The sequence below is a fragment of the Anolis carolinensis genome, unplaced genomic scaffold (genome assembly GCF_035594765.1).
Source record: "Anolis carolinensis isolate JA03-04 unplaced genomic scaffold, rAnoCar3.1.pri scaffold_9, whole genome shotgun sequence".
NCBI classification, from domain to species: Eukaryota; Metazoa; Chordata; class Lepidosauria; order Squamata; family Dactyloidae; genus Anolis; species Anolis carolinensis.
This window is the reverse complement of record NW_026943820.1, coordinates 23,097,139-23,124,193: the sequence shown is the minus strand read 5'-3', so window position 1 is coordinate 23,124,193 and position 27,055 is coordinate 23,097,139. Positions and strand designations below refer to the sequence as shown.

The 27,055-nt window shown below is 38.5% G+C and overlaps 1 protein-coding gene across 1 annotated transcript in view; it reads right to left on the bottom strand.

Moving 5' to 3' along the window:
• The window catches only part of wwox (WW domain containing oxidoreductase), a 651,703-nt gene that overhangs the window by 466,801 nt on the left and 157,847 nt on the right, over positions 1-27,055 (bottom strand). The window contains exon 8 of the mRNA XM_062961575.1: positions 19,649-19,913. Coding sequence (XP_062817645.1) covers positions 19,649-19,913 — 265 coding nt within the window. The remainder of the gene's footprint in view (positions 1-19,648; positions 19,914-27,055) is intronic.

Below are 27,055 nucleotides of genomic sequence, written 5' to 3'. Positions count from 1 at the left end.
TAAGGTCTGTTTTCTCTCTGTTTCTAATTTTATGAACATTTTTTTGGTTGAAATTCCTGCTGATAACAGCTTGAAATAGTCATCGCCGAATTTAAGTCGTTAGTTTTCTACAGGCATATAACAAAATGAAACAGTAGCCGTCCTTTTTGAAACAAAATTGTGACAAAAGATACCTTCCTAAAGCTAGTTTTTGGTTCATCATTCTGGTTTCAAGAATATTTTTGTTTATGTTTTGTTGTACAAAAATCATAGCATGAGAAAAACACAAGATCAACAAAAAGATGTAAAAAACGTGAAAATAAATTCATTAAAAAAAGAGTGCCAGACTGGAAATATAAGTGCAAGACTGTAATTTTTCCCTCATAATTTTGCCAAAAGAGAAAAGATGAAGTTGCACATGATTCCAACATTTGCTGCTTTTAGTGCATATAATGCTTAAGCATTGTTTAATACTGTATAATTGCAACTCCAAAGATTCCATAGCACTGAGCCATGGAAGTTAATGTGCTGTCATACTGCATTAATTCTACAGTGTACACCAATGGTTCCCACCTTTGGGCCTCCAGGTGTTTTGAACTTCAACTCCCAGAATCCCAGCCAGTTTACCAGCTGTCAGGAACTGTGGGAGCTGAAGTCCAAAATACCTGGAGGCCCAAAGGTTGGGAACCACTTGTGTAGATATATTCCTAGATCTGTCCTGTTTTTAACTAGTTTGTTAGCTGACCTCGGATTGTATGACTATGCTGTTGGAGGTTCCAGGGAGAGGTATTTGACATTTGTATTGACTTGGGTCTAATATCTTAGATGTCTCATTATGTACAGTAGAGTCTTTATAGAGTACAGTAGAGTCATTATGTACAGTATATACAGTAGAGTCTCGCTTATCCAACATAAACGGGCCGGCAGAACGTTGGATAAGCGAATATGTTGGATAATAAGGAGAGATTAAGGAAAAGCCTATTAAACATCAAATTAGGTTATGATTTTACAAATTAAGCAGCAAAAACATCATGTTATACAACAAATTTGACAGAAAAAGTACAGAAGAGTCTCACTTATCCAACATAAACGGGCCGACAGAGCGTTGGATAAGTGAATATGTTGGATAATAAGGAGAGATTATGGAAAAGCCTATTAAACATCAAATTAGGTTATGATTTTACAAATTAAGCAGCAAAACATCATGTTATACAACAAATTTGACAGAAAAAGTAGTTCAATACGCAGTAATGCTATGTAGTGATTACTGTATTTACGAATTTAGCACCAAAATATCACGATGTATTGAAAATATTGACTACAAAAATGCGTTGGATAATCCAGAATGTTGGATAAGCAAGTGTTGGATAAGTGAGACTCTACTGTGTATATATATATACACACACACACACACAGTAGAGTCTCACTTATCCAACATAAACGGGCTGGCAGAATGTTGGATAAGTGAATATGTTGGATAATAAGGATGGATTAAGGAAAAGCCTATTAAACATCAAATTAGGTTATGATTTTACAAATTAAGCACCAAAACATCATGTTAGACAACAAATTTGCCAGAAAAAGTAGTTCTATACGCAGTAATGCTATGTAGTAATTACTGTATTTATGAATTTAGCACCAAAATATCATGATATATTGAAAACATTGCCTCCAAAAATGCGTTGGATAATCCAGAATGTTGGATAAGCGAGTGTTGGATAAGTGAGACTCTACTGTATATATAATGTGTGTACATAATGTATATATATATATACACACACACACACACACACACACACACACACACACGAGTCTCACTTATCCAACATTCGCTTATCCAACGTTCTGGACCGTTGAGACTGGGTGATTTGGAGGTCTCTCTAGATACTGTCACCATAAATTCAACTTGATGGTTACTGACAACAAAGAATTATTGCAGTGTGGGGCATATCAATGTTGTGTGAGAAAGAGGAAATATGAAAAATAAAGGACACATTTAAATGAGAAAGAAATTGAGAAAAAGGTTGTGCAGTGTCTTACATAACCAGTAGTGCAAGAATTCCTCTGCATTTAAACCTGCCTTTCCTCATTCAGTGCTCTTCTACTACTGTCTATAAAAGCCCTGTTGTGAACGTGCGGGACCTTCTGTTTGTGGAAAGGCACCTTTGGATCCAACTCAAATATCATGAAACACTTTCAAAATTAAAAAAAAATTAAAGGAGCAGCAGTTATGGACAACACCACTTGATACACTGTTAATTCTATATAGAGAGATGTATATAATATAGGTACTACAGCTGATAAAATTTGATGGAGCTGTTTTATGAGGGGGGGGGGGGGAATTTAGAAATATTAAAAATGTAAAAGGATGCTTCCTTTCCCTTCTTTTCCTATCCTGCTACTTCATTGCTTACTAAGAATAATCAAAATGAGAGAGCTCTCCTAGGTTCAGACTGGTCCTTTATCGATCTGGATGTGCTCTGAACCATATCGTCTAATCTACAATAAGCCATTTATGCAGTTTCATGTTGAAATGATCTATAGGCTAAAAGGCTTAGAATTTTAGCCCCACTGTAGATGTTTTCTTCCTTTACGATGATGAAATGGAAGGGTGCTAGAATATACTATAATGAGATTGTATGAGACCCAAGTGTCAGTGTTTTAGCCAAGCATCGCTTTGTAAGTGGTTCACAACTTAAATATCACAGAATCGTCAGTTGTATGGGGGATACAGAGAAAGGTTTGTGTTGTTCTCTTCTGGTCTATCTTTCGATAACAACAAAGCCCAGGTTGTGGGCTTCTCACTCCAACAGATGTGCAGAATAAATGGTTGTCACAAAGGCCAGGCTTAGGGGTGAAGATAACCAACTCACATAACTTGCACAGCAATCCGAACTTGGAAATACATTCCAATGACCCCCACATTCATTATAATGTGTCCTTTGACCATCTGCAAAAGATGCAACTAAATTATACATTGGGTGCAACTTGAAATAGGGCCCAAAATTACTCTCCAAAAGGTCAAAACCCACTTGAAATCAGAGGACCGCTATAGCACAGAAAAACTTCCAGAAAGCCAACAGTGAAAAAGGAACTCAGAATATACTGTATATACTCGAGTATAAGCCTAGTTTTTCAGCCCTTTCTTTACGACTGCAAAAGCCCCCCTCGGCTTATACTCGGGTGAGGGTCCTGGTTGGCTTATATTTGGGTCAGCTTATACTCGAGAATATATTGTACATTTATTATTTTTCTCTATTATTATTGGTATTATAGTATTACATTTATTATTTTTCTCTATTATTATTGGTATTATAGTACTACATTTATTATTTTTCTCTATTATTGTTGCTACTATTACATTTATTTTACTCTATTATTAATATATGTATTATTTCACTCTGATCTTATTATTATTATTGCATTTATTATTTTACTCTATTTATTATTACTTGTATTATTTCCCCGTATTTATTATTATTATTATTACATGTATTATTTTACTCTATTATTATTAAAAGGATACATAAGCACATTTACATTGAAGAAGACGAGAATAATGATTTGATCAGAGTTGGACAGTCTTATCTTGAATTTGAGCTTTATGTAAATATTCAAAAACATTTAACCTAATGATGCCTCAAATAATGTAATTTTATTGGTATCTATTTTTATTTCTGAAATTTACCACCCTCGGCTTATACTGGAGTCAATGTTTTCCCAGTTTTTTTGTGGTAAAATTAGGTGCCTCGGCTTATATTCAGGTCAGTTTATACTCAAGTATATACGGTACCTTAATATCATACTGTAGGACCCAATACAGAAAAGGTTTTGCCCTATGCAGTATGAACAAAGCTTCAGTGGATGGCAAGACAAAAAGGGGTGCTTCCATGGAAAATATTGGATGGGACTCTGCTAATATTATTATTACTATTATTATTATTATTATTATTATTATTATTATTATTATTATTTCATAGAATCATAAAATAATAGAGTTGGAAAAGACTATATGGCCATCTAGTCCAGTCCCCTGCCATGCAGGAAAAGCACATTCAAAATACCCTTGGCAGATGGTCATCCAGCTTCTGCTTAAAAGCCTTGAAGGAAAGAGCTTCCACTACACTCTGAGGCAGAGAGTTCCACTGTTAAACAGCTCGTATGGTTAGGAAATTCTTCCTAATGTTCAGGTGGAATCTATTTTCCTGTAATTTGAACTCATTGCTCTGAGTTCTCTTCTGCAGACTAAACCTGTTCTAGTTTGGCAATGTATCTCTTAAATTGTAGTGTTCTAGGTGAGGTCTGACCAAAGCAGAATAGAAGGGCACCATGACTTCCCTTAATTCAAACACTATACTTTTGATGCTGCCCAAAATCCCATTGTTTTTTAAGGTGATGCATCACATTGCTGACTCATGTCCAACTTGTTATCCCATAAAACTCCAAGATCTCTTTCCCAGGTTCTTTTGTCAAGCCAGGTATCACCCATCCTCTATCTGAGCATTTCACTTTTTCTGCCTACATGCAATATCCTACATTTCTCCGTGTTGAAATTAATTTGGTCATTAATAAAGTCATTAATAAAGATGTTGAACAGCACCAGGACCAGACAGAACCCTGCGGCACCACACTGGTCACTTCTTCCCAGGATATAATAATAATAATAATAATAATAATAATAATAATAATAATAATAATAATAATAATAACAACAACAACAACTTTATTTTTATACCCCGCCCCATCTCCCCAAAGCGACTTGGGGCAGCTTACATGGGGCTTTGCCCGACACAACAATCAAATAACAATAACAGTAATAACACAATAATCCCAAAAAGATGAAGATGAACCATTGCTGAGCACCCTTTGGATATGGTCACTTAACTAACTACAAATCCACTTAACAGCAGCATTATCTAGCCCACATTTTACTAGTTTGTTTGCAAGAAGATCATGGGGGACCTTGTCAAAGACCTTACTGAAATCAAGATATGCTACATCCACAGCATTCCTTGAATCTACCAAGCTCTACCAAACTTGTGAGATAAGATTAGTCTAGTATGACTTGTTTTTCAGAAATCCAGGTTGACTTTTAGTAATCATAGTATTCTTTTCTAAGTGATTACAGACTGCCTTGTTTTAAATAGATTATAAGCCACTTTGGACTATGTGGAAAGATAATGTAGAAGAAGGATAAATAACACCATGTAACACCATTTTTGTTCCTGAGTTATAAATGTCATTTTTAATTGGTTTTGTCATAAAAACATGGAAAAGGTTTATTAAACTGCAAAAACTTTGTTTTTACAGGACACCCTGCAGCACGTTTTGCCATAGTTTTTCAATGAGTCTCAATCAAAACAACATAGTTTGTGACTTTGAAAATAGTTGTTACACTCCAGAAACTTTGTTTTTGTGGTTACAAAAACAAAGTTTCTGGAGTGTAACAACTATTTTCAAAGGAAGTACTGCGCAGTTAAACAGGAAATAACTTTCAAATCAGGAACAGAACATTTTTTTTCAAATTTTGTTACATAATGCAATTATTAATTAAATACTTGTGTAACTGTACCAGCTTGGACAATGTTCTAGTACAACAACAAACAAAAAACCCAACAACAACACTTACCCCATTTGCTCTCAAGAGTAATTTTCTTTATTCCTACCAAAACTGTATTGGTAGTGCAGAATTTTTTCCAATGCCATCTTTAACATTGTAGGTTAATAGTGAATTGCACCTAGAAGGTTATTTGCTGGGAAGTAAATAGCTCATTTTGGCAAAAGACAAATAAAAGAAAAACCCATGGTCCCTCAGGAGCAACAAAGAATAAAAGTCCTGCCAGCTGTAGGAACAATAATCACATCATATTTATTAGATTCCAGCTCTTTATACTAACATGGCAACTTTTTATTTCAGAATTAAAGCTGACAATTTACATGCTCTGCTAAGTGTATAGTAAGCACATTAATGTCACTTTAAAGCAACGTGTTTAGATGGGCACAAGGTGTTTCCCCCCCATTGAGCCCTCTGTCTTTAATAGCAACCCAATAACCAATGGTATGCTGTCTAATTGCTTGGAATTGAAACACATACTTGACCAGTCTGCCAACACATGCTTAACAACTGCTGGCAGCCCCTACTACCGTACACACCAGTATGTATTAAGATGTCATTGTGCTCTCCCAGTTCTAATCGCCTATTATGACTCTATTAGCCGTACTTGGCAGTTCATCTGCTCCGGCACCAGCGAAGGGGGGACTAGGAATAGACCTCTGATCTCCCTCTTTCCGCTCCGGTGCCTGCTTAGTGCCGCGGCTGTCATCTGGAGACACCAAGGAGGTAAGGCATTGTCTCAGCTAAGGTAACTACACCTGACCTTACAGCAATTTACTAAGGAAATGCCCGCCTAATGGCAGCGAGTGCAGTTTCTTTTACCACTCGCAATGGCTCTGCAAATTAGAGACAACAGGATAAATCTATGACCAGCTCACTAGACACTTCATTAAATCACTGTTCCCTTGCCTTGTAGAGCACTAATAGAATCACAGCCCTCGTTAGCTACTGAATAAAAGATCAATCACATACTTTGAGAGCTCTTGCTACCCGCTTCCAGAGGAAACAAGGGAGGGGAAGAAAAAAGAAGGGGGAAAAGGAGAGAGGGAAAGGGAGGCATATTTAGGATCATCAGTAAGATTCTGAATGGCCTCTCTGCAAGTTGGTTAAATTACCTTTCTCCACAACTGACTCTGAACGTAATACTCAGAGGAACTTGTTAAGTCTGCTTTCAAAAGCCGCTCTCTAATATATGACTACCAGGCCCTGGTCAAAAGTTCATAATGTGCATATGTAAAAAGGTACTAAATTGCCTAAGGGCTAAAACCAGAGGAGTTTAATTGCAGCAAAATGCTGAAAATGGTCTACAGAGGGTCCTTCTTTTGGGATACTGCTGGCATCGGCTGATTGAAGTTCAGAGCATAAAAAGCCATACAACAACAGTGCCTGAGACGCAATTGACTCCAGGACCAGTCGTCCTTCCAACAAAGGCAGGGCTGGAAGGAAGGAAGGTTAAAGAAGAAAAAGACCCTCAGAGTTTGCTAAATAAATAAAAGAAAACAACCCCTGCCACAATAATAATAATAATAATAATAATAATAATAATAGGAACACAACACACCAGACATCACAGCTGTGTAAAAGAAAAAGGTTTGGATCATTGATGTTGCCATCCCAGGTGACAGTCGCATTGACGAAAAACAACAGGAAAAACTCAGCCGCTATCAGGACCTCAAGATTGAACTGCAAAGACTCTGGCAGAAACCAGTGCAGGTGGTCCCGGTGGTGATGGGCACACTGGGTGCCGTGCCAAAAGATCTCAGAAGGCATTTGAAAGCAATAGACATTGACAAAATTACGATCTGCCAACTGCAAAAGGCCACCCTGCTGGGATCTGCGTGCATCATCCGAAAATACAGCACACAGTCCTAGACACTTGGAAAGTGTTCGACTTGTGATTTTCTGAAATAAAATCCAGCATATCTATCTTGTTTGCTGTGTAATACAATAATAATAATAGTAAAAATAACAACAACAACAACAACTTTTGGCACAATAAAACATTGCATGGAAAGTTCCTTGACAAAATTGAAGGAAAAGCCGATAAGGAGAAGACCTGGCTCTGGCTCACAAATGGGACCCTGAAGAAGGAGACAGAAGGCCTGATCCTTGCAGCCCAGAAGCAAGACATCAGGACAAATACAATTAAGGCCAAGATCGAAAAATCAGCTGATGACCCAAAATGCAAGGAAGGTGACGAAACCATTGATCATATCCTCAGCTGCTGTAAGAAAATCGCACAGACAGACTACAAACAGAGGCACAACTATGTGGCCCAAATGATTCATTGGAACTTGTGCCTCAAGTACCACCTCCCAGCAGCAAAGAACTGGTGGGATCACAAACCTGCAAAAGTATTGGAAAATGAGCACGCAAAGATACTGTGGGACTTCTGGATCCAGACTGACAAAGTTCTGGAACACAACACACCAGACATCACAGTTGTGGAAAAGAAAAAGGTTTGGATCATTGATGTCGCCATCCCAGGTGACAGTCACATTGACGAAAAACAACAGGAAAAACTCAGCCGCTATCAGGACCTCAAGATTGAACTTCAAAGACTCTGGCAGAAACCAGTGCAGGTGGTCCCAGTGGTGATCGGCACATTGGGTGCCGTGCCAAAAGATCTCAGCCGGCATTTGGAAACAATAAACATTGTCAACATTACAATCTGCCAACTGCAAAAGGCCACCCTGCTGGGATCTGCGCACATCATCCGAAAATACATCACACAGTCCTAGACACTTGGGAAGTGACTTGGATATCTACAAAGAATCTCATAGCACAAATTTAGCATTCACTTTTCTCTGGCTATCTCAGCGTTTAATAAATCTGTATTGCTTCACACACATGCACACTCCTATTAAACACTGCATCCCATGAGGTATATTATTTCCTCACTTTCAGCCTTGGCCCTCCGAAAATGACAGATAACATTACAATCTGGTGGCTTTGTTCTACAGCAAGCAAGCAAAACAAGCAAACAAACAAAAAATAACTGGTTCACTCAGAAGTGTCAGCAGCAAAATCCATTCAAAGGATAACTGGGATAAAGTTGATAATTCATTTACTTGACCTCGAGAGAACGGTTCTGATGGAAGTCTAAAAAAGCCAAGCAGCAGCAGTAACAACATTTACCGCAATAAATAGAACTCTCTGAAAATGACAAACCAATAGCATCTGACAACAAAGTAAAAATATAACACACTCTTTCATCTGTTTACTCATGACATTTGGTGCTGAAACATGGCCAGTTATTCAGGCTGGCGGAGAAATAGATGTCTCCAAAGAATACAGGGAAAATCTTCCTTCTTTTTCAAAAGAATATGAGAAATACAGAGGCAGACAAACAATTTCCAGTGTTAGGCATCAGAATAAAAAGCCAAAAGTATTAATTATTGTCCCTCTGTCTTGATCAGTACCTTCAAAATAGAATATATGACCCTCTGTGCCTTCTTGCTTTAAATCCCATTTTTTATGACTGTTTATTCAAATACATCCCTTTGTCTGTAAAACTGAGAAAACGGATTATGGGGCAACAATCTGACCTTGGAGATGTCAATCTATGCAAATGCCATAGGTCAGAGGTGGGAGAAAATGATAGGCTTTGCATTTATTTGGATCCCACTTTCCTCCCAATATTGGAGCTCCAAATTGTTTAGAAGTTTAAAAAAAAAACCCAAAACAATACAATTAAACACATACAAAAATGAAGATTAAAATAAAGTCAAACTATTGACAGCATTAAAATAATTCAGACTTTCAGTTAAAAGAATAAAAAGCAATTTCATATACTTTAGTCCAGGGGTCCCCAAACTTTTTAAACAGGGGGCCAGTTCACGATCCTTCGGACCGTTGGAGGGCCGGACTATAGTTGGCCACCGAGCAATAATAATTAATAACAACAACAACAACAACAATAATAATAATAATAAAGAGGGTTGGAAGAGACCCTTTGGGCCATTGATTCCAACCCCCTTCTGCCTTTGTGCACCAAAAGCACAAGCAAAGCACCCCTGACAGATGGCCACCCAGCCTCAATGTTAATAATAATAATAATAATAATAATAATAATAATAATAATAATAATAATAATAATAATAATAATGTGTTGTCGAAGGCTTTCATGGCCGGGATCACAGGATTGTTGTATGCCTTTCGGGCTGTGTGGCCGTGTTCCAGAAGTACTCTCTCCTGACGTTTTGCCCACAGCTATGGCATCTCTGAAGATGCCTGCCATATATGTGGGCGAAACATCAGGAGAGAGTACTTCATGGCCACACAGCCCGAAAGACATACAACAACCCAATAATAATAATGATAATAGAGAGGGTTGGAAGAGACCCCTTGGGCCATTTAGTCCAACCCCCTTCTGCCTTTGTGCACCAAAAGCACAAGTAAAGCACTCCTGACAGATGGCCACCCAGCCTCAATGTTTAATAATAATAATAATAATAATAATAATAATAATAATAATAATAATAACAACAACAACAACAACAATAATAATAGGGTTGTAAGAGAAGAAGAGACCCCTTGGGTCATTTAGCCCAGCCCCTTCTGCCCTTGTGCCGTGGGGGCCAGATAAATGCCTTCGATGGGCCGCATCCGGCCCCCAGGCCTTAGTTTGGGGACCCCTGCTTTAGTCTAACCCTAACAAAAGTTGTTTCCACCCCCCCCCAAACTATAGTCTGGTCTCACAAAAGTCTGAGGGACCGTGAACTGGCCCTTGGCTTAAAAAGTTTGAGGACCCCTGAAATCTATATATATATAAGGGTAATGGAATCATGGCACCGGACAAAACAACTAAACTAAACGCCCCACAACCTCGAAAATTGACAGCACAACCTCTCATCCATGTCTCTACGTTCATACAACAAAAAGAAAAGAAAAATTAAGTCCTAGCCACAGCAACGCATGGCCAGGCATAGCTAGTACAGTAATAATGAAGCTGATACTTCAGCTCACATAGGGGGTCAATGAATGTTGAAAGTGAGAAAGTGAATTCTGCTTGTGATCCCCCCCCCCCAATTGGCCTGCTCAAAATATATTTTATAACCAACAATGAAAAATAAACGGGGACAATGGATTGCCTACCACTGCCATCTGGGTAGAAAAACAATTTAGGATGTGCAATACTGCAGTGGACAAATGCCAGGAAAGGAAAGATTTAGTGTAACACAGGTACAGACACACTATCTTAATCATAAAAGCTGAGTTTTAAATTTCCAACCTGTTAAGAATGTGTGGATGCATATGTAGAGACAGATTTATAATTTGGGGAAGCTTTGCTCTTCTTTGCCTCCCAGTTGCTATACACTTTTATTGGCACCATGAAACCTGGTAGAAGAAAAATGAGATTTTGGAGTATGGAGCATTTAGAGATTTTTGGAGGAGGGAGGAATATCATAACACATCTTCCTTAAACTCATAAAAATCTTGAAAGTCCTGTCTAAAATGTTCACACCATGCAATGCCTGTTCTGTCAACAGCAAAGAAAGAGAAAGAAATACACTAGTAGATAATATATGTTGTACCCAGAGTAAGGAAGAGTAAAGATTGCTTCTGGAGTGGTTTACTGTTTCAGAAACGCATAGCACCGTTAAGCATGCAATATATAACCTGCATAAATATATTCTAGTTTTCTACATGAACAATCCTTTGTGCATGTCAAAAATGACTTATTTTAAATACCATTTATCATCCAAGCGGCTCTATTTATCTCTTTTCTATTGGAATGTTTTTCCAATTAATATAATTCTTCAAGTACTCGGTATGGATTTTTGACATGCACAGAAGAGTTTGCTATATCAATATTGGCATTAAGGAACTGCAAAACTATGGTGTCACTGAAATAATGGATGGAATTTGACTATGCTGTTTATATTTGTCACCCACTTGCCAAGCAGAGATTGATATGATTAATCCGAAAACTCCAGGTAACTGAAAAATAAAACCATTTACAAATGGGTTGCTTCATTTTACTCCGCCGAAAAGTACACTCGAACTGCAAAAGTAATAAATACAAGCTCCTAATCTGCGGCTTCTTGTCTTGTAGTCTAAAATAATTGCTTGTAACTGTCTGCATAATTTTGTAACAATAAAATGAACACAGATTGATCTATTTACAGTAGAAAAATTTATTCATTTTCCCCCTGAAGTTGTACAAAAAGACAAACAAGTATCAATCATTTCAATGAACATAGAAAATCATCTAAGATCATTTAACATTCTTGAGATAGAAAAGACACCAGAGCATTTATTTACTTGAATGTCAACAAAACATTTTGGACTGGTTTTTAAAAAAATTTTGACTACTTGTTTTATTTCATTGCAATCATTTATCAAACCCCCAATGCTGTAAAAACAGCAAAATAATTATTAAAGTCAAATGTATTATAACAGAGATAAATTTAATTGTCAGGGTAATATCAGCATGAGAGACCACTCTTACACTTTCCAACTGTCCCAATTTGACAGGGATAGTCCTGTTTAATCTTCAACTATCCACTGGAGACAAAATATGTTAGTTCTTGTGTTTCCAAGTAATTAAACAATACTTTGGATCCTGGCCTGTATATTCTTTTGTACTATAACATTTTTCATGTGTGATCCTTAGATATTCCCTTAAACCAGGAGTCCCCAACCTAAGGCCCGGGGGCCGGATGCGGCCCATCGAAGCCATTTATCCGGCCCCCACGGCACAAGGCAGAAGGGGGTTGGGCTAAATGACCCAAGGGGTGTCTTCTTCTCTTACAACTCTTATTATTATTATTATTATTATTATTATTATTATTATTATTATTATCATCATCATCATCATCATCATCATCATCATCATTGAGGCTGGGTGGCCATCTGTCAGGGGTGCTTTGCTTGTGCTTTTGGTGCACAAAGGCAGAAGAGGGTTGGACTAAAAGGCCCAAGGGGTCTCTCCCAACCCTCTTTATTATTATTATTATTATTATTATTATTATTATTATTATTATTAACATCTGTAAAATCTTGCAGTGTAGTTTGTTAATGTCAGAAAAGAAGGTCCCTTTGGTCAGAGCAAGGAGCTAGATGTCTCAATAGAAAATAAGATTGCGTGAATAAATGTACATCAGCAGCCAACTGAAAGGCAGCAAAGCCCATGTTTTAATCCATTTTAAATCACAAGAGATTTTATCAGAAGAAATAAAATCTTCCATCAGGCCAGCCCAGTCAGTTTTCATCATGAGTTTTTAACTCAAATCCTGTGTTTTAATTTTTGTTCTGCGTTTTTAATATATATTTTATAGAAATATGTGTATTTTATAGAAATATGTTTTCACATGTGTATTGTATAGAATGTTTACAGTGACTATGTTTTTAATGATGCTGTAACCTGCCTAGAGCCAGGAGGAGAGGCGAGTAAGAAATAAAATTATTATTATTATTATTATTATTATTATTATTATTATTATTATTAGCTGTGCCCGGCCACACGTTGCTGTGGCGAAGTATGGTGATATGGGAAATACAGTATTGAGGAATTGGTGGTAGTTAAGGTAAAAGGTAAAGGTTTTCCCCTGGCATTAAGTCCATTATAAATGAGTTATATAGCTGTGTGGAAGGGCCTTGAGTCTACACTGCCATATAATCCAGTGCAAATTAGATAATCTGTGGAAGAGGCCTAAGAGAGGCCTAACTTGGTCTGTCCCCTGGGCTGAGTGGGTTGCTAGGAGACCAAGTGGACAGAGATTAGTCCTCTAACTAGCAGCAATTAGATAAAAACAATTATTCCTTTCCCTCTTATTTGGACTTTACTTTTCTTTTCTTTTTGTTGTATCAACCTAGAGGTGTGGATGATGGGTTGTGTTGTCAAATTTCGAGGTTGTGGGGCCTGCAGTTTTGTTGTTTTGTTGATCGCCGTGATGCCATCACTCATTTATATATATAGATTATTGCCACACATATGGTAAAATACCATATACACTCATGTACAGATCGATCTGACATATAAATTGAGGGCAGGTTATGGGGCCAAAATAATGGATTTTTATATGACTCATGGATGTCGACGATCATTCTGCAGAAAGGGGAAAGCACCAATGCCAGTGTTGCTATTTTCTCTTGTAGATGTTCAAAATGGCTAGAAGCAACACCATGGCAGAGAAAGATCAGTATTTTTTGTGTTATTTGGGGAGATACAAAACTCTTGCCTTTTGCCACTCTACTCAGAGAATGAAATTGTGTCTTTTTTCATCAGAGTTGAGCTATAGTACTCATGTTGACACATAGATAAAGTCAACCCAAGTTTTTGGGGTTGATTTTTGACTAAAAATTATAAATTTATATATGAGTATATAAGGTATGCTGTGGAACTTTCTATGCCAATGTATGCTTGCCTGCCAATAATATGTGCAGTAGAGAAACAGCTGCACAGCTCCAGTTGAAGTTGTTGACATGCAAAGTACGACCATATAGAACAACAGTTCTTTATGGCTGTATCTCCATGTAAACAAAGGGTTCATTATTATCAGAACAATGCATATCCAGCATTTCTAATAACAACAATTCAGAGAGCAATAAAATAATCATGAAGAATTTAACAATTAAAAGGAAACAAACAAGGTTCCTAGTTAGCTAGGAAATTCACGAAACTCTAATCCAAAAACATAAACAGTCTAAGATGTTGTTTATTGTGCCTAGCAAAAAAGATAAAATTGTGATGAATTAACTTTTCTAAGTATCTATATGTGTATATGTATGTTTAAACTACAGGGAAATTTTAGGAACTTTCTCTTTCCTTGAAACATGGAAAATATTAGTTATTATGGCATGGTTGAGGAGGGGAGACTTTCTGGCTCAGATTACTTGGACTTTCTTACTGTTTACCCACCTTCCTTTTAAAAAAAAATCTTCTGTAAGGCTAGAAGAGACTTCTTGCAATACTTCAAATAAATAAAATATCCAGCTGCACAAACACTATACATTCAGTGAGATTACTTTGGCTTCTTATGGAATATTTGACTTTCCCCAGAATGTAAATGACTAAAGAGAAGCCATCATATGAAACTGATTTGGGGAGATGTTTAAAGTGGTATACCACTTTTAAAGGGATGGCATGAAGTGGAAGACCAGAAGAAAGGTAAAAAGTGGTCCAGGCACCCCCAAAGGTCAGAAGATAAGATCACTATTACTATACAAAGCACTCTTTAAGCAACCTTCTATATATTAGAATTCTGCCTTCTATATATTAGAATTTGTGCGCCCAATCATTTCATGCCTCTGAGGACAGTCCACTAAGAATTTCTCCTACACAATCCATACTGATAGATCTCATTTAAAATGTTGAAAATAATTGTCAGATCTGTGGAACACACAATTCACCAAATTAAACACAGCTTTACCATCATAATGTGCAGGCAATCAGCTACTCCACACTCACATAAAGTCATACAACCTCATCAAATTGAGATGGGAAAGCACAGGTGACTGTCCTTGACATAGAGAATCTCCCCTCTAATATCATCAGCAGTCTCGTTTCAAGTTCTTCCTCCCCATCACACTCACACAGGGAAACCTAAGAACTGACAATACATTTGTGCTGGTACAGCTGTACCAGAAACTTCAGCTTTATTTTCTTTCTGCAAAAGTTTGCAATCATAGGACAGGCCACCTGTCAATCACCATTAAGTTTGGTTCCGCCCCTTGTTCAGGGCTCTGGGAGGGAAGGAGCCATTTTTAAGTTAGTCTTACTTAGGAAGCTCATCTATAGGACGTAGACCAGCTCGTCCCATAAAAAGCTTCATATTTCAAGAGCACCAGGGCTAAAGAACACCAGGGATATTGACCGTCCGAGGATACAGAACAACAGCACAGAAACATCTGAAAGCCTTGGCTGGTAGGTCCACTCAACAACCAGACGCACTTGGGAGTTGGCAGTGGGTCCCAGACCAGCTAGGCCCAGATAATAGATAGCCTGGGAGAGGTTATAAGAGGGTTTTCATAGTTATTCAAAGCCAATTGCCTGTCCTGTGGGACAAGACTCCTTGAAGATTTATTATTTGTTCGTCAATAAAGACTTTGTTATTTCTTTAAAGACATCAAGGCCATCTTTTCAGGAAAATTCCTCAACAACCTTTCTTTAGGCACCCTGGCTTCCCGCTGGGCGTAAAGCGTACGTCCTATATAATAGACAATCAGCCACAGGCCCAGCGCGTGACAGAACAACATTCATCTTACATTCATCACACAGTCAACTTCTTTTTTAAACAGGAGAAACAACAATATCTGAAAGCCCTTTACATTAAAGGAGACTGACACCAGTTTAAAACCACTTCTTTCCATGAGATAAAATGGTTTTATCCAAATCCCATATGATACAAGAGATCGTGCTCCAGGTTTAAACCATTTCTTTCCATGGGATAATATTGTTCTGCACTAAACCCCATATGATACAAGAGACAGTGCTCCAAGTTAAAACCTTTTTTTCCCCATGGGATAATATTGTTCTGCACCAAACCCCATCTATATATATATATAAGAGTGATGGAATCCTGGCACCGAGCAAAACAACAAAACTAAACACCCCCCAACCTCGAAATTTCACAACACAATCCATCATCCACGACTCGAGGTTGAAATCACAAAATATCACGTCACAAACCTCCACAGGGCCTAAAAAACTCCAAAAACCAGACCTATTCAGTGCAATTCCAATGGGCCACAGCAACGCGTGGCAGGGCACAGCTAGTCTATATATATAAAAGAGTGATGGAATCCTGGCACCGAGCAAAACAACAAAACTAAACACCCCCCAACCTTGAAATTTCACAACACAATCCATCATCCACGCCTCGAGGTTGAAACCACAAAATATCACGTCACAAACCTCCACAGGGACTAAAAAACCCCCAAAACCGGAGCTATTCAGTGCAATTCCAATGGGCCACAGCAATGCGTGGCAGGGCACAGCTAGTATGATATAAAAGACTGCTGATGGTTGGGCAATGAAACAGGGCAAGAAACGTTGATGGTTCCCATGCCACCTGTTTTTCAGTTGGAACCGTGGGAGTAAAGCATGGCAACAGATAGGAACTCTGAACACGACTGCTGGCCCTTTCAGGACACTTCTGCCTCTTTTTAACCAAGAGGGCTATGCATGGTGGCTGGAAGTAGTTTAAATATATTTTGTTTATTTTGTGTCAAAAGCACATTGCAATTTCTGGCACACAGAGCTGGCCCTATCAGTTTTTTTCACATGAGTTTAGGTTTTAGTTCTGGTGGTGAGCTGCAAAGTCTGAGCAAAAGTATGAAAGTTGTTACAATAAGAGACCATGGGGTAGCTCTCAACAACTGCTTACTTGGCCCCACATTGTGAGATAATTTATTTTTTCTAGGTTTTTCATCTAAGTTTCATTTAGATTTAAGACCTTGTCAGATGTGCCGCCAGAACAAAAGCGGTTTGCCACATCCCGCGGGGGTCAACACATGAGGAGAAGCCTTTTTTGGGGGGCTCAACCCATTTTTCCCAGGATGTGATGGGAGCCATCAGGCTCCGTGGCCTAAGTTGTAAACTCGTGTTGCGGACAACAACAAAAAAAGGTAAATGTGAAGCGGTCTTTACTGGTGTTCAACATGGTGGATCCACATGTTTTGCAAAGCTACCACTGATATCACAGAGAATGGTGGAGACAATCACTGTATACTTATTTAAAGAATGTGAAGATAATCCATGGCATCTACCTCCTCCAAGGTCACAGAAGGGGGAGGCCAACTATATAAATTACAACATTGTTCTGGGATTTGCTGTGCTTCTGTGCATACTTAAATAATATATGATGGTAACATATAAGTGTAGGGAAATGAGAACATGGGGGAAAATAGGACAAAATGTATGTGACTCATGTGGGTAGATATATCTAGAACAAAGTAATATTGACATCTGCATGTTGCACACACCCCAAGAAACAGACACTTCAAAGGGGGAAGAAAAAACAGTCACACAAAATAGTAATTACAAACCCTTAGGATTAATATCAATACCAACATGGATATGAACGCTACTAATACCATCATTTTCTGAAGTAGTACTGCAAATAGTTTTGGTCAACTGAAATATGTGTGTCAGTACATGTTCAATATGCATGTTTTAACATGGGTTCACTCATCAATAAGCAGAAATTGTTAGGAAATGAAAACATATAGGCTCCCGTTAAACTTAGTAAATTACCTTAAACTTCAACTAGAGAATAAAGTAGTCTATATACCACATGAGACATACTATTTCATGGTCAGCAAATTTCACAGTCTGTAAAAATAATCTCCTTATCTTGGGAGCTGAGCTTAAGAAATTCGCATTAAATACAAATGTCTTAAGGATACTTGGTTTTTGACATCTCAGGAAGAAAAGACTCTATGAAATTCATGCGGTTGCCATAGGTCGGAAGGGACTTAAAGGCATATAAACACACACACACACACACTCTTGCAAGAAAATATAGCTAAAATTCCGTGTGGCAATAATTTTTGCTACGCGACGCAGGCATTACTAAAATAGTTTTATACAATTGTTAATTATTTACTACAGGAATCCGCTTTTAAAATCCAATGCTTATCATCATCATCATCATCATCATCATCATCATCATCATCATCATCATCATCATCATCATCATCATCACCTGCTGCATCTAGTGGTTCAGAAATAAAAAAGACGACCTCGACATCCCTTGGGGAACCTTCAAGATTGAAAAAAAAAATACCAGAACTCAAATATGCCTTCAGTTTTGCCAGAAAATGGGCATGGCTGCATTTGTTGATAAGAGTAGGGGAAATACTTCATTCTTACTCAAAACAAATACTCAAAAAATGCATTTTCAGATAAACACACCCAAGTGATTGTAACCATTTCAGCAAACAAAACAAGGCTGATTGAATCTACTTATCCACGTGGGCCTTCTCAGTTCGAATCGAGCACCGAAAAGCATATGGCTAAAGTTATCCCAGTCCTCCTATCCCATACTAAGCGTGTAATTTCTTGGCCACTTTTCGTTATAATTTCTAACTCTGCAACAGTACCAGTCTCATATTTCCAACAACTTGGGAAAAAAACAAGCAGTACATCTGTTACAACTCAAGCACAATGGTTGGCTCTGCACCGAAACATGAAGTGCAACCCAATCACCTCCAATTTCTAACCATTTTTAAAACTACAAGATTTAAAACTTCAGCTGAGGGAAACATCTCCTAAGTTCTTGTAACCTGAACATGCAATACTTTCTGCTACTTTCCTTCATGCCAACACAAACATTTTGTTTAAAAGCAGAACTGTGGCAAGTATCTGATGATGGCTCCTAATTTTAGATATTGTGAAAGTTCAGGAGATGCCATGGAGATAACTACAGTAGAGTCTCACTTATCAAACACTCGCTTATCTAACGTTCTGGATTATCCAATGCATTTTGTAGTCAATGTTTTCAAGACATTGTGATATTTTGGTGCTAAATTCATAAATGCAGTAATTACTACATAGCATTATTTCGTATTGAACTACTTTTTCTGCCAAATTTGTTGTCTAACATGATGTTTTTGTGCTTAATTTGTAAAATCATAACCTAATTTGATGTGTAATAGGCTTTTCCTTAATCCCTCCTTATTATCCAACATATTTGCTTATCCAACATTCTGCTGGCCCGTTTATGTTGGATAAGTGAGACTCTACTGTATTCATATATTTTGGCAAGGTTATTCGGATTATTAATTCCTGAAAGAGATTTGCATTTTCCTTCCTTCCCATGCCAACCCATGCTCACCCATGCCCATGTAGCACTTCATTGGTCTTCTAATTTCCCAGCATTCATCATCAGCATATGAACCCATTCAATATGGTTCATGCAATAGTTTCTCAAAGAGCAAAAAGCAACCCAGCAAGGCAAGCACTTTTTAACATGTTTCAGTCATAAAAACCATTTCCAAAACCAGTGAATATAGAAGATGCCAAAATGAGACAAATATCCACAAATCTCTACAATGTTAGTGCATTTTAGAAATGATCCAAAGAGGTATAAAACACCATTCACCTACCATTGACTTGGTAAACGGGCGAGCCAAAGAGAACAGCAGGGTGTACACCCACCAGTTCTGATGGAGGGACGAATACATCATATTTCCCGGGTGAACAGCATTTGACGTCACGCCGTGAGGGGACAGCTGGCGGTTGAGTTCGTTGGACATCAGGATATTGCAAAGCTTAGATCGATTGTAGGCTAGCATAGCCCAATATTCTTTCTTAGCAGGAGAGAGCATGTTGAGGTCGAGTTTTCCTGAACTGTCTTTGATTTCTGTGAACCTTTAAAAAAGCAAACATATTTTAGGCTTTATATGGACTTGTTCCCATTTTTTTTAAGTTACTTGCTCCTCAGACAACAGAATGGAACAGAACAGCACAAGTGTAGCCCTAGGATAATATCTGTGCCCTCCAGTCTAAACCCCAGGAGTTAATATTTTATTTTATTTTATTCATTTTCAATGTCCTCTAAGGAACTTGTGGGACATTTCTGCCACTCCTTTTCTGAAACCTTCTAAGCTCTAAAGCAGGGGTCCCCAAACTAAGGCCCGGGGGCCGGATGCGGCCCATTGAAGCTATTTATCTGGCCCCCACAGCACAAGGGCAGAAGGGGGTTGGGCTAAATGACCCAAAGGGTTTCTTCTTCTCTTAAAGTCATCATCATCATCATCATCATCATCATCATCATCATCATCATTATTATTATTATTATTATTATTATTATTATTATTATTACACAGCAAACAAGATAGATATGCTGGATTTCACATCACAAAATCACAAGTCAAACACTTCCCAAGTGTCTAGGACTGTGTGATGCATTTTCGGAAGATGCGTGCAGATTTGTCAATATCTATTGTTTCCAAATGCCGGCTGAGATCTTTTGGCACGGCACCCAGTGTGCCCATCACCTCCGGGACCACCTGCACTGGTTTCTGCCAGAGTCTTTGCAGAGCAATCTTGAGGTCCTGATAGCGGCTGAGTTTTTCCTGTTGTTTTTCGTCAATGCGACTGTCACCTGGGATGGCAACATCAATGATCCAAACCTTTTTCTTTTCCACAACTGTGATGTCTGGTGTGTTGTGTTCCAGAACTTTGTCAGTCTGGATTCGGAAGTCCCACAGTATCTTTGCGTGCTCATTTTCCAATACGTTTGCAGGTTTGTGATCCCACCAGTTCTTTACTGCTGGGAGGTGGTACTTGAGGCATAAGTTCCAATGGATCATTTGGGCCACATGGTTGTGCCTCTGTTTGTAGTCTGTCTGTGCAATTTTCTTACAGCAGCACATAATACAAGGATGCATTAGATCAGGGGTCCCCAAGCTAAGGCCCAGGGGCCGGATGCGGCCCTCCAAGGTCATTTACCTGGCCCCCGCCCTCAGTTTTATAATATAATATTTTTATATCAGTTTTAATAATATAATATATTGTATATACATATAATATTGATAATAATCTTATGTTATACAATATAATACTAATAGTAATACCATATAATAATATTAATTGTATGTTATATATTACATATTATATAATAGCATAGTGGTATAGTTCAATACAGTAATATATAATGCTAATATTGTGTTATGCTAATAATATAATATATTGTATGTACATACAGCTGCTCTGAGTCCCCTTCAGGGTGAGAAGGGTGGGATATAAATGTAGTAAATAAATGCAGTAAATAAATAATTAATTTTAGACTTAGGCTCGGCCAAAGTCTGACATGACTTGAAGGCGCACACAACAACAACAACAACAACAACAACAATCCTAATTAACTTGACTATCTCATTGGCCAGTAGCAGGCCCACACTTTCCATTGAAATCCTAATAGGTTTATGTTGGTTAAAATTGTTTTCATTTTTAAATATTGTATTCTATTGTTGTTGTTGTTGCACTACAAATAAGATATGTGCAATATGCATAGGAATTTGTTTGTATTTTTTTTTCAAATGATAATTCGGCCCCTCCACAGTCTGAAGAATTGTGGACCGGCCCTCTGCTTTAAAAGTTTGAGGACCCCTGCATTAGATGAACAGAACACCATTTTCTCATTTTATTGAGGATAGGGAAAAAGTGGTACAATTGTGTTACTTTAATTTTATGAATTTTGTTCACTTCACATTGAAGTTGTCTCTTGAGAAGTATTAAAAATTACAAAACATTACTTGCTAATGCTGTGTGCCTTCAAGTCATTTCCGACTTATGGCAACCCTAAGGCATTTTCATGATAATACTAAAAATGAGCTGTATATGAGAGCTGCAATTCTCTCTTTTTAATGCAATGGTTACACCGCAATACTTCCCTTTTTTGTATTACCTGAAAAAAGCCATTTATTGCATTGCTGAAATTGGGAATTGCATGTAAGTAAAATACGTTGGTTTCTGAACCTTTGTTATTTAATCTTCTCCAGTGTACAAGTATTGTGTACAGAGGAGTTTAAGTGTCCAAGTAACTACAGATGAGAATTGTTCCTGCTTAGAATCTTTTTAGATTAAAAATTGATGGCTAGAAAGGGGCTGTAACATTGGTGATATGCCATCAATACCCTTAAAGATATAAAAGATGAATGTGAACAAAGCCAAAATGAGCTCTGGCAGAGTCAAATGTTTTTTAAGTATACCCATGGCATGACTGAACACAAATCAAAGTAACTAGTTGACGTTCTTTAATTGGGTCTGACAGAGTCATTAAACACCAGCTGTTTCACACATACCCCATACCACCCTTTAAATAATACCTGAGGTAGAAAACAAATGAGGACTTCTATGAGATGGAGGAATTTTCCCAGGTAACTATCTGCCTGCCCTTATATTTGGGGTTTGTTTAACTATGGAGTAACAGGAAATAAATTCAAAAATTGTTTAATGGAGGGCTTAATAGAAGAAAGCATTTATTGTTATCGTTAAAAAAGAAGAATGAAGCTCAATGATACTGCTTTCCAAAATATTTTTCCTGGTGCAGAATGGTAGAATCTCAATGCAGAATGGTAGAATCTGCCTTCTTCCATTCTTCTCAGCCAAACACTCTGAAAACACAAGATGTTGTGGTGCAACAGGAGATCTTGTGCTCTTAGGTTCAAGATTTTGGAATGGGCATGAAGAACCACCCAATTTTGTTAAGTGCCCAGCCTTATCACGTGAACAGAGGTTGGCATTTTTTATGTGAATTGCCCACAAACATCTTCATAGAATGACAGAATAAAAGGAACACGTTAAGGCCTAGATTGATGACAACATGCTTATCCAACTTGCTGTGCCGTCCCAAATTCATTCATACAATATTTTAAAAGTATTTATCAGAACTTCCAGTTCTTCAGGTAGTATACCGTGTTTCCCCGAAAATAAGGCAGTGTCTTATATTAATTTTTGCTCCCAAAGATGCACTAGGTCTTATTTTCAGGGGATGTCTTATTTTTCCATGAAGAAGAATTCACATTTATTATTGAACAAAAAAATGAACATATATTATATACTATACAGTAGTTGTCATCACAAACCAACATAACCAGACAAACTGTGAATCCTATCAAGAATTTCTTATTACTACCAATATTTCCATGTACAACACTCTATGGTACGTACATTTACCGATCTTGCATGCTCTGGTGTTCTGTTCATTGGGCATGCTTCCAAACAAAAACTTTGCTAGGTCTTACTTTCGGGGGAGGCCTTATATTTAGCAATTCAGCAAAACCTCTACTAGGTCTTATTTTCTGGGGATGTCTTATTTTAGGGGAAACAGGGTACATGCCAGGATTCATCCTCCATGCAATACCCTCCAGCTATTGCCTGGAGGATCATGGTTTGTCTCCACACCACTGTTTCCTTACTTCCATGAGAAAAGGACAGAAGATTTTATTTGAGGAAAAAATGTCCTCTCAGAAAGCATAAAAAGGGGGGAGGTGGGTGTAAACACTGCCTTCTCAATTGATTGTAAAATATTGTTTTATGTAATGAGATATAAATGGTAACACATTGGGTCTCTTCTAAAACCCAAGCTATCCAGCACAGTAAAAGTAGCCGTCAATTGAGCCGTGGTGGTGCAATGGGTTAAATCCTTGTTCCAGCTGAACTGCTGATCTGAATTTTGTGGTAATCTCTGAGCGGTTAGACTCAATTTAACCCTCTCTAAGGGAGCTTCCACCAAAAATCAGCAGAGTAGCAAAAGCAAAAGCATTCAAATGCAACAGTTACTTACACGGGGCGAACAAAGAGAAGCCATGGACCATTTAGGATTGCAATGGACTGCAGAGTCTCAGTAAAAGTTCAAAAAGTATTTATTCAGGTAAAAAGAACTCCATTGTAGATAGAAAGGCTTGGGAGCTGTCTAGTCTACTCTAGACTGGTTTCTAAGGAAAAATAAGAAAGGAAAAATAACAAACATCTAAATAGTTACATCTTGCCAGGAGAGATGGCGAGATGCTTCTTGTTAGCTTGAAGAACAAAGGGAGAAGAGAGAACCAAAATGGTTCCAACCTCATGGTCCAGTTTATTGGGGCCATAAAAGACATTCTGACCAATGAGAAGTTAGTGTCCCTGGAGATTCACATTTCTACTAACTTCAAAGTAAGGGATGTGACGTAAACAGGATAGAGTGAAACACAGTAAAGCCTGTCTAGGCATGCTTTGGAAACAGGGAAAGGATTCCCTCAATCTAACTCTAACATCTATCTAACTACACCTAGACTTGAGTAGTCCAGGATGATTCCCAACACTGAAAGCGGGTGGTTCAAATCTGCGAGGCAGGATAAACTCCTGTCTGTCAGTTCTAGCTTCCCATGTGGGGACATGAGAGAAGCCTCCCAGCAGGATGGTAACACACCCGAGCTTATTTGGGGCCGGGCTGTGGCGCAGCTGGCTAGTAACCAGCTGCTATAAATCACTACTGACCGAGAGGTCATGAGTTTGAAGCCCGGGTCGGGTTAAGCCTCCGATCATTAATAGCTCCGGCTTGCTGTTGACCTATGCAGCCCCGAGTGCAGACCCACAAGTAGTAAGAACATCAGCCCTGGCCTTGTCTTTCTCAACTGCAGAGTATGCCTGTCCTGTCTGGCACAAGTCTGCCCATGCAAAGCAGGTGGACATAGCACTGAATGAAACATGCAGAATCATCACAGGATGCCTTAAACCTACACCTGTTGATAAACTCTACAAGTTAGCTGGCATTGCCCCTCCTGACGTGCGAGGGGAAGTCGCTGCTAACTGCGAGAGAAAAAAGGTCGAACATTGTGAAAGCCACCCATTGCATGACCCTCAGCCTCCTCCCACCAGACTCAAGTCAAGGAAGGGCTTCATGAGAACCACCACTCCTCTTGATGTTCCTCCAGCAGCAGCAAGGGTGTCTCTCTGGGCAGTTAAACCCAGCAATTCTAACTGGATGACCCCCCATGAGGGTCTTCCTCCAGGGGCAAACCAAGAATGGGCAACTTGGAAGTTCCTGAACAGACTCAGAAGTGGAGTGGGCAGATCAAAAGACAATTTGGCAAGATGGCACTACCTAGAGGAATCCTCCACCTTGTGTGACTGTGGAGCAGAACAAACAACTCCGCATATGTATGCTTGCCCACAATGCCCTGCCTCATGTACGGAGGAGGAGTTGTTTAAAGCTACGGACAATGCGGTTACTGTTGCCCGCTTTTGGTCCAAAACTATTTAGTTGCTTGTGATTTCCTTCCCCCCCCCCCCCCATCATTTTGAAATGTATTTGTCGTGCAATGCTTTTGACACGAAATAAATAAATGCAGCCCCGAAAGACAGTTGCACCTGTCAATTAGGGAAATTTAGGGACGCTTTATGCGGGAGGCTAATTTACAACACCATAAAACTGCCAGCAAAACACGAGGAAAGGAATGAGGAAGTACAGCCACTTTTGGACGGTGAAGCAACAGCTCCCCCTGTGGCCGGAATCGTGAAGCTGGAAAAATGTTAAAAATGCCTCTGAGTTTGTCTAATGTATGTTGTTTGTCTGTTGGCATTGAATGTTTGCCATATATGTGTTCATTGTAATCCGCCCTGAGTCCCCTTCGGGGTGAGAAAGAAGGGCAGAATATAAATACTGTAAAATAAAATAAAAAAAATTCTTATTTTAGATATTTATATAGCAGGATTTCATGCATGACAACATTCCTTAAAATGGAAAAACAATTAGTTGTTAGGTCTGGACACACACCATTTATTTACTGGGGAATTTGTTTCCATAAACGGATCTTTGCACAATTAAGCTACAAATGCTGCAATGTTTTATTGCCTGCCTCCCTTTCAATCAAGCTTTAAACTCTAAAGATATACTTGAACTCCACTTATTATTGTTATTAAGAATGGAGGAGGGGAATGAAACTCTCCAAATGTTAAAATGCAATGTGAAAAACTATCGGAGATCAGCATTACACAGAGAAACAAGCAGCTGACAATTCAACATAATCTCTCATTAAATAACAACTCATTTATACATATCCCATTGTGCCCTCACATCTGGCAAGTGACTGGAGCTGGCAGATTTATTTCTACCACTAAACCGCCTGCCCTGCGGTAGCCTACCTCCCTTGTAATGGGACTCCACCACTTGCTTTCACAAACCTGGCGTGATTTGCAAAGATAAGAGCATCCAAGATTTATTTGAGTTCTTAAAATTTCATTTTGATTTTCTCCCGCTTTTACCACTACCTAATTACTAGATGTCTCATGTCTGGGGGGAGGGAAGGATTATAACAGGCTTTTTTCAATTGCTTCCTTTCATTTCTGCTGTCGTAAATTTTAAAATGGTTAAAGTAAATCTATCTGCAGTATGTCATGTAAGCCCTTATGTTGCAAAGTGATAAAAGGGCTCAGGCTGACCCTTGGCTGCCTCTCAGCCAGGTCCCGGGGGCTACATTTTGGGAAAACAGCGTTTTGAAAAAGCAAGCTTCATTGTAGGTCACAAAACGGAGGAGAGGAGGACAACTTCTACATCTGCACTCCTCACACTCACGCCTTACTTAACACAAACATGGGATTTTATGAACATCTATTGGGTGTTTTTCACAGTTAGATGAAGGTGCTAGTTTTGCAGTGGCTTTCATATGTAGTAGGGGGAATACTACTAATAACAGAGCTTGGAAAAGTTACAACAACTAACATAATTTAATATTGTGTTGTCGAAGGCTTTCATGGCTGGGATCACAGGGTTGTTGTATGTCTTTCAGGCTGTGTGGCCATGTTCCAGAAGTATTCCTGACGTTTCGCCCACATCTATGGCAGGCATCCTCAGAGGTTGTGAGGCATGGATAAACTAGGCAAGGAAGCTAAAAATATATATCTGTGGAGGGATATATATTACAACCTGGACTCTCCACAGATATATATTTTTACCTTCCTTGCCTAGTTGCAGTTGGCAGATCGTAATTTTGTCAATGTCTATTGTTTCCAAATGCCGGCTGAGA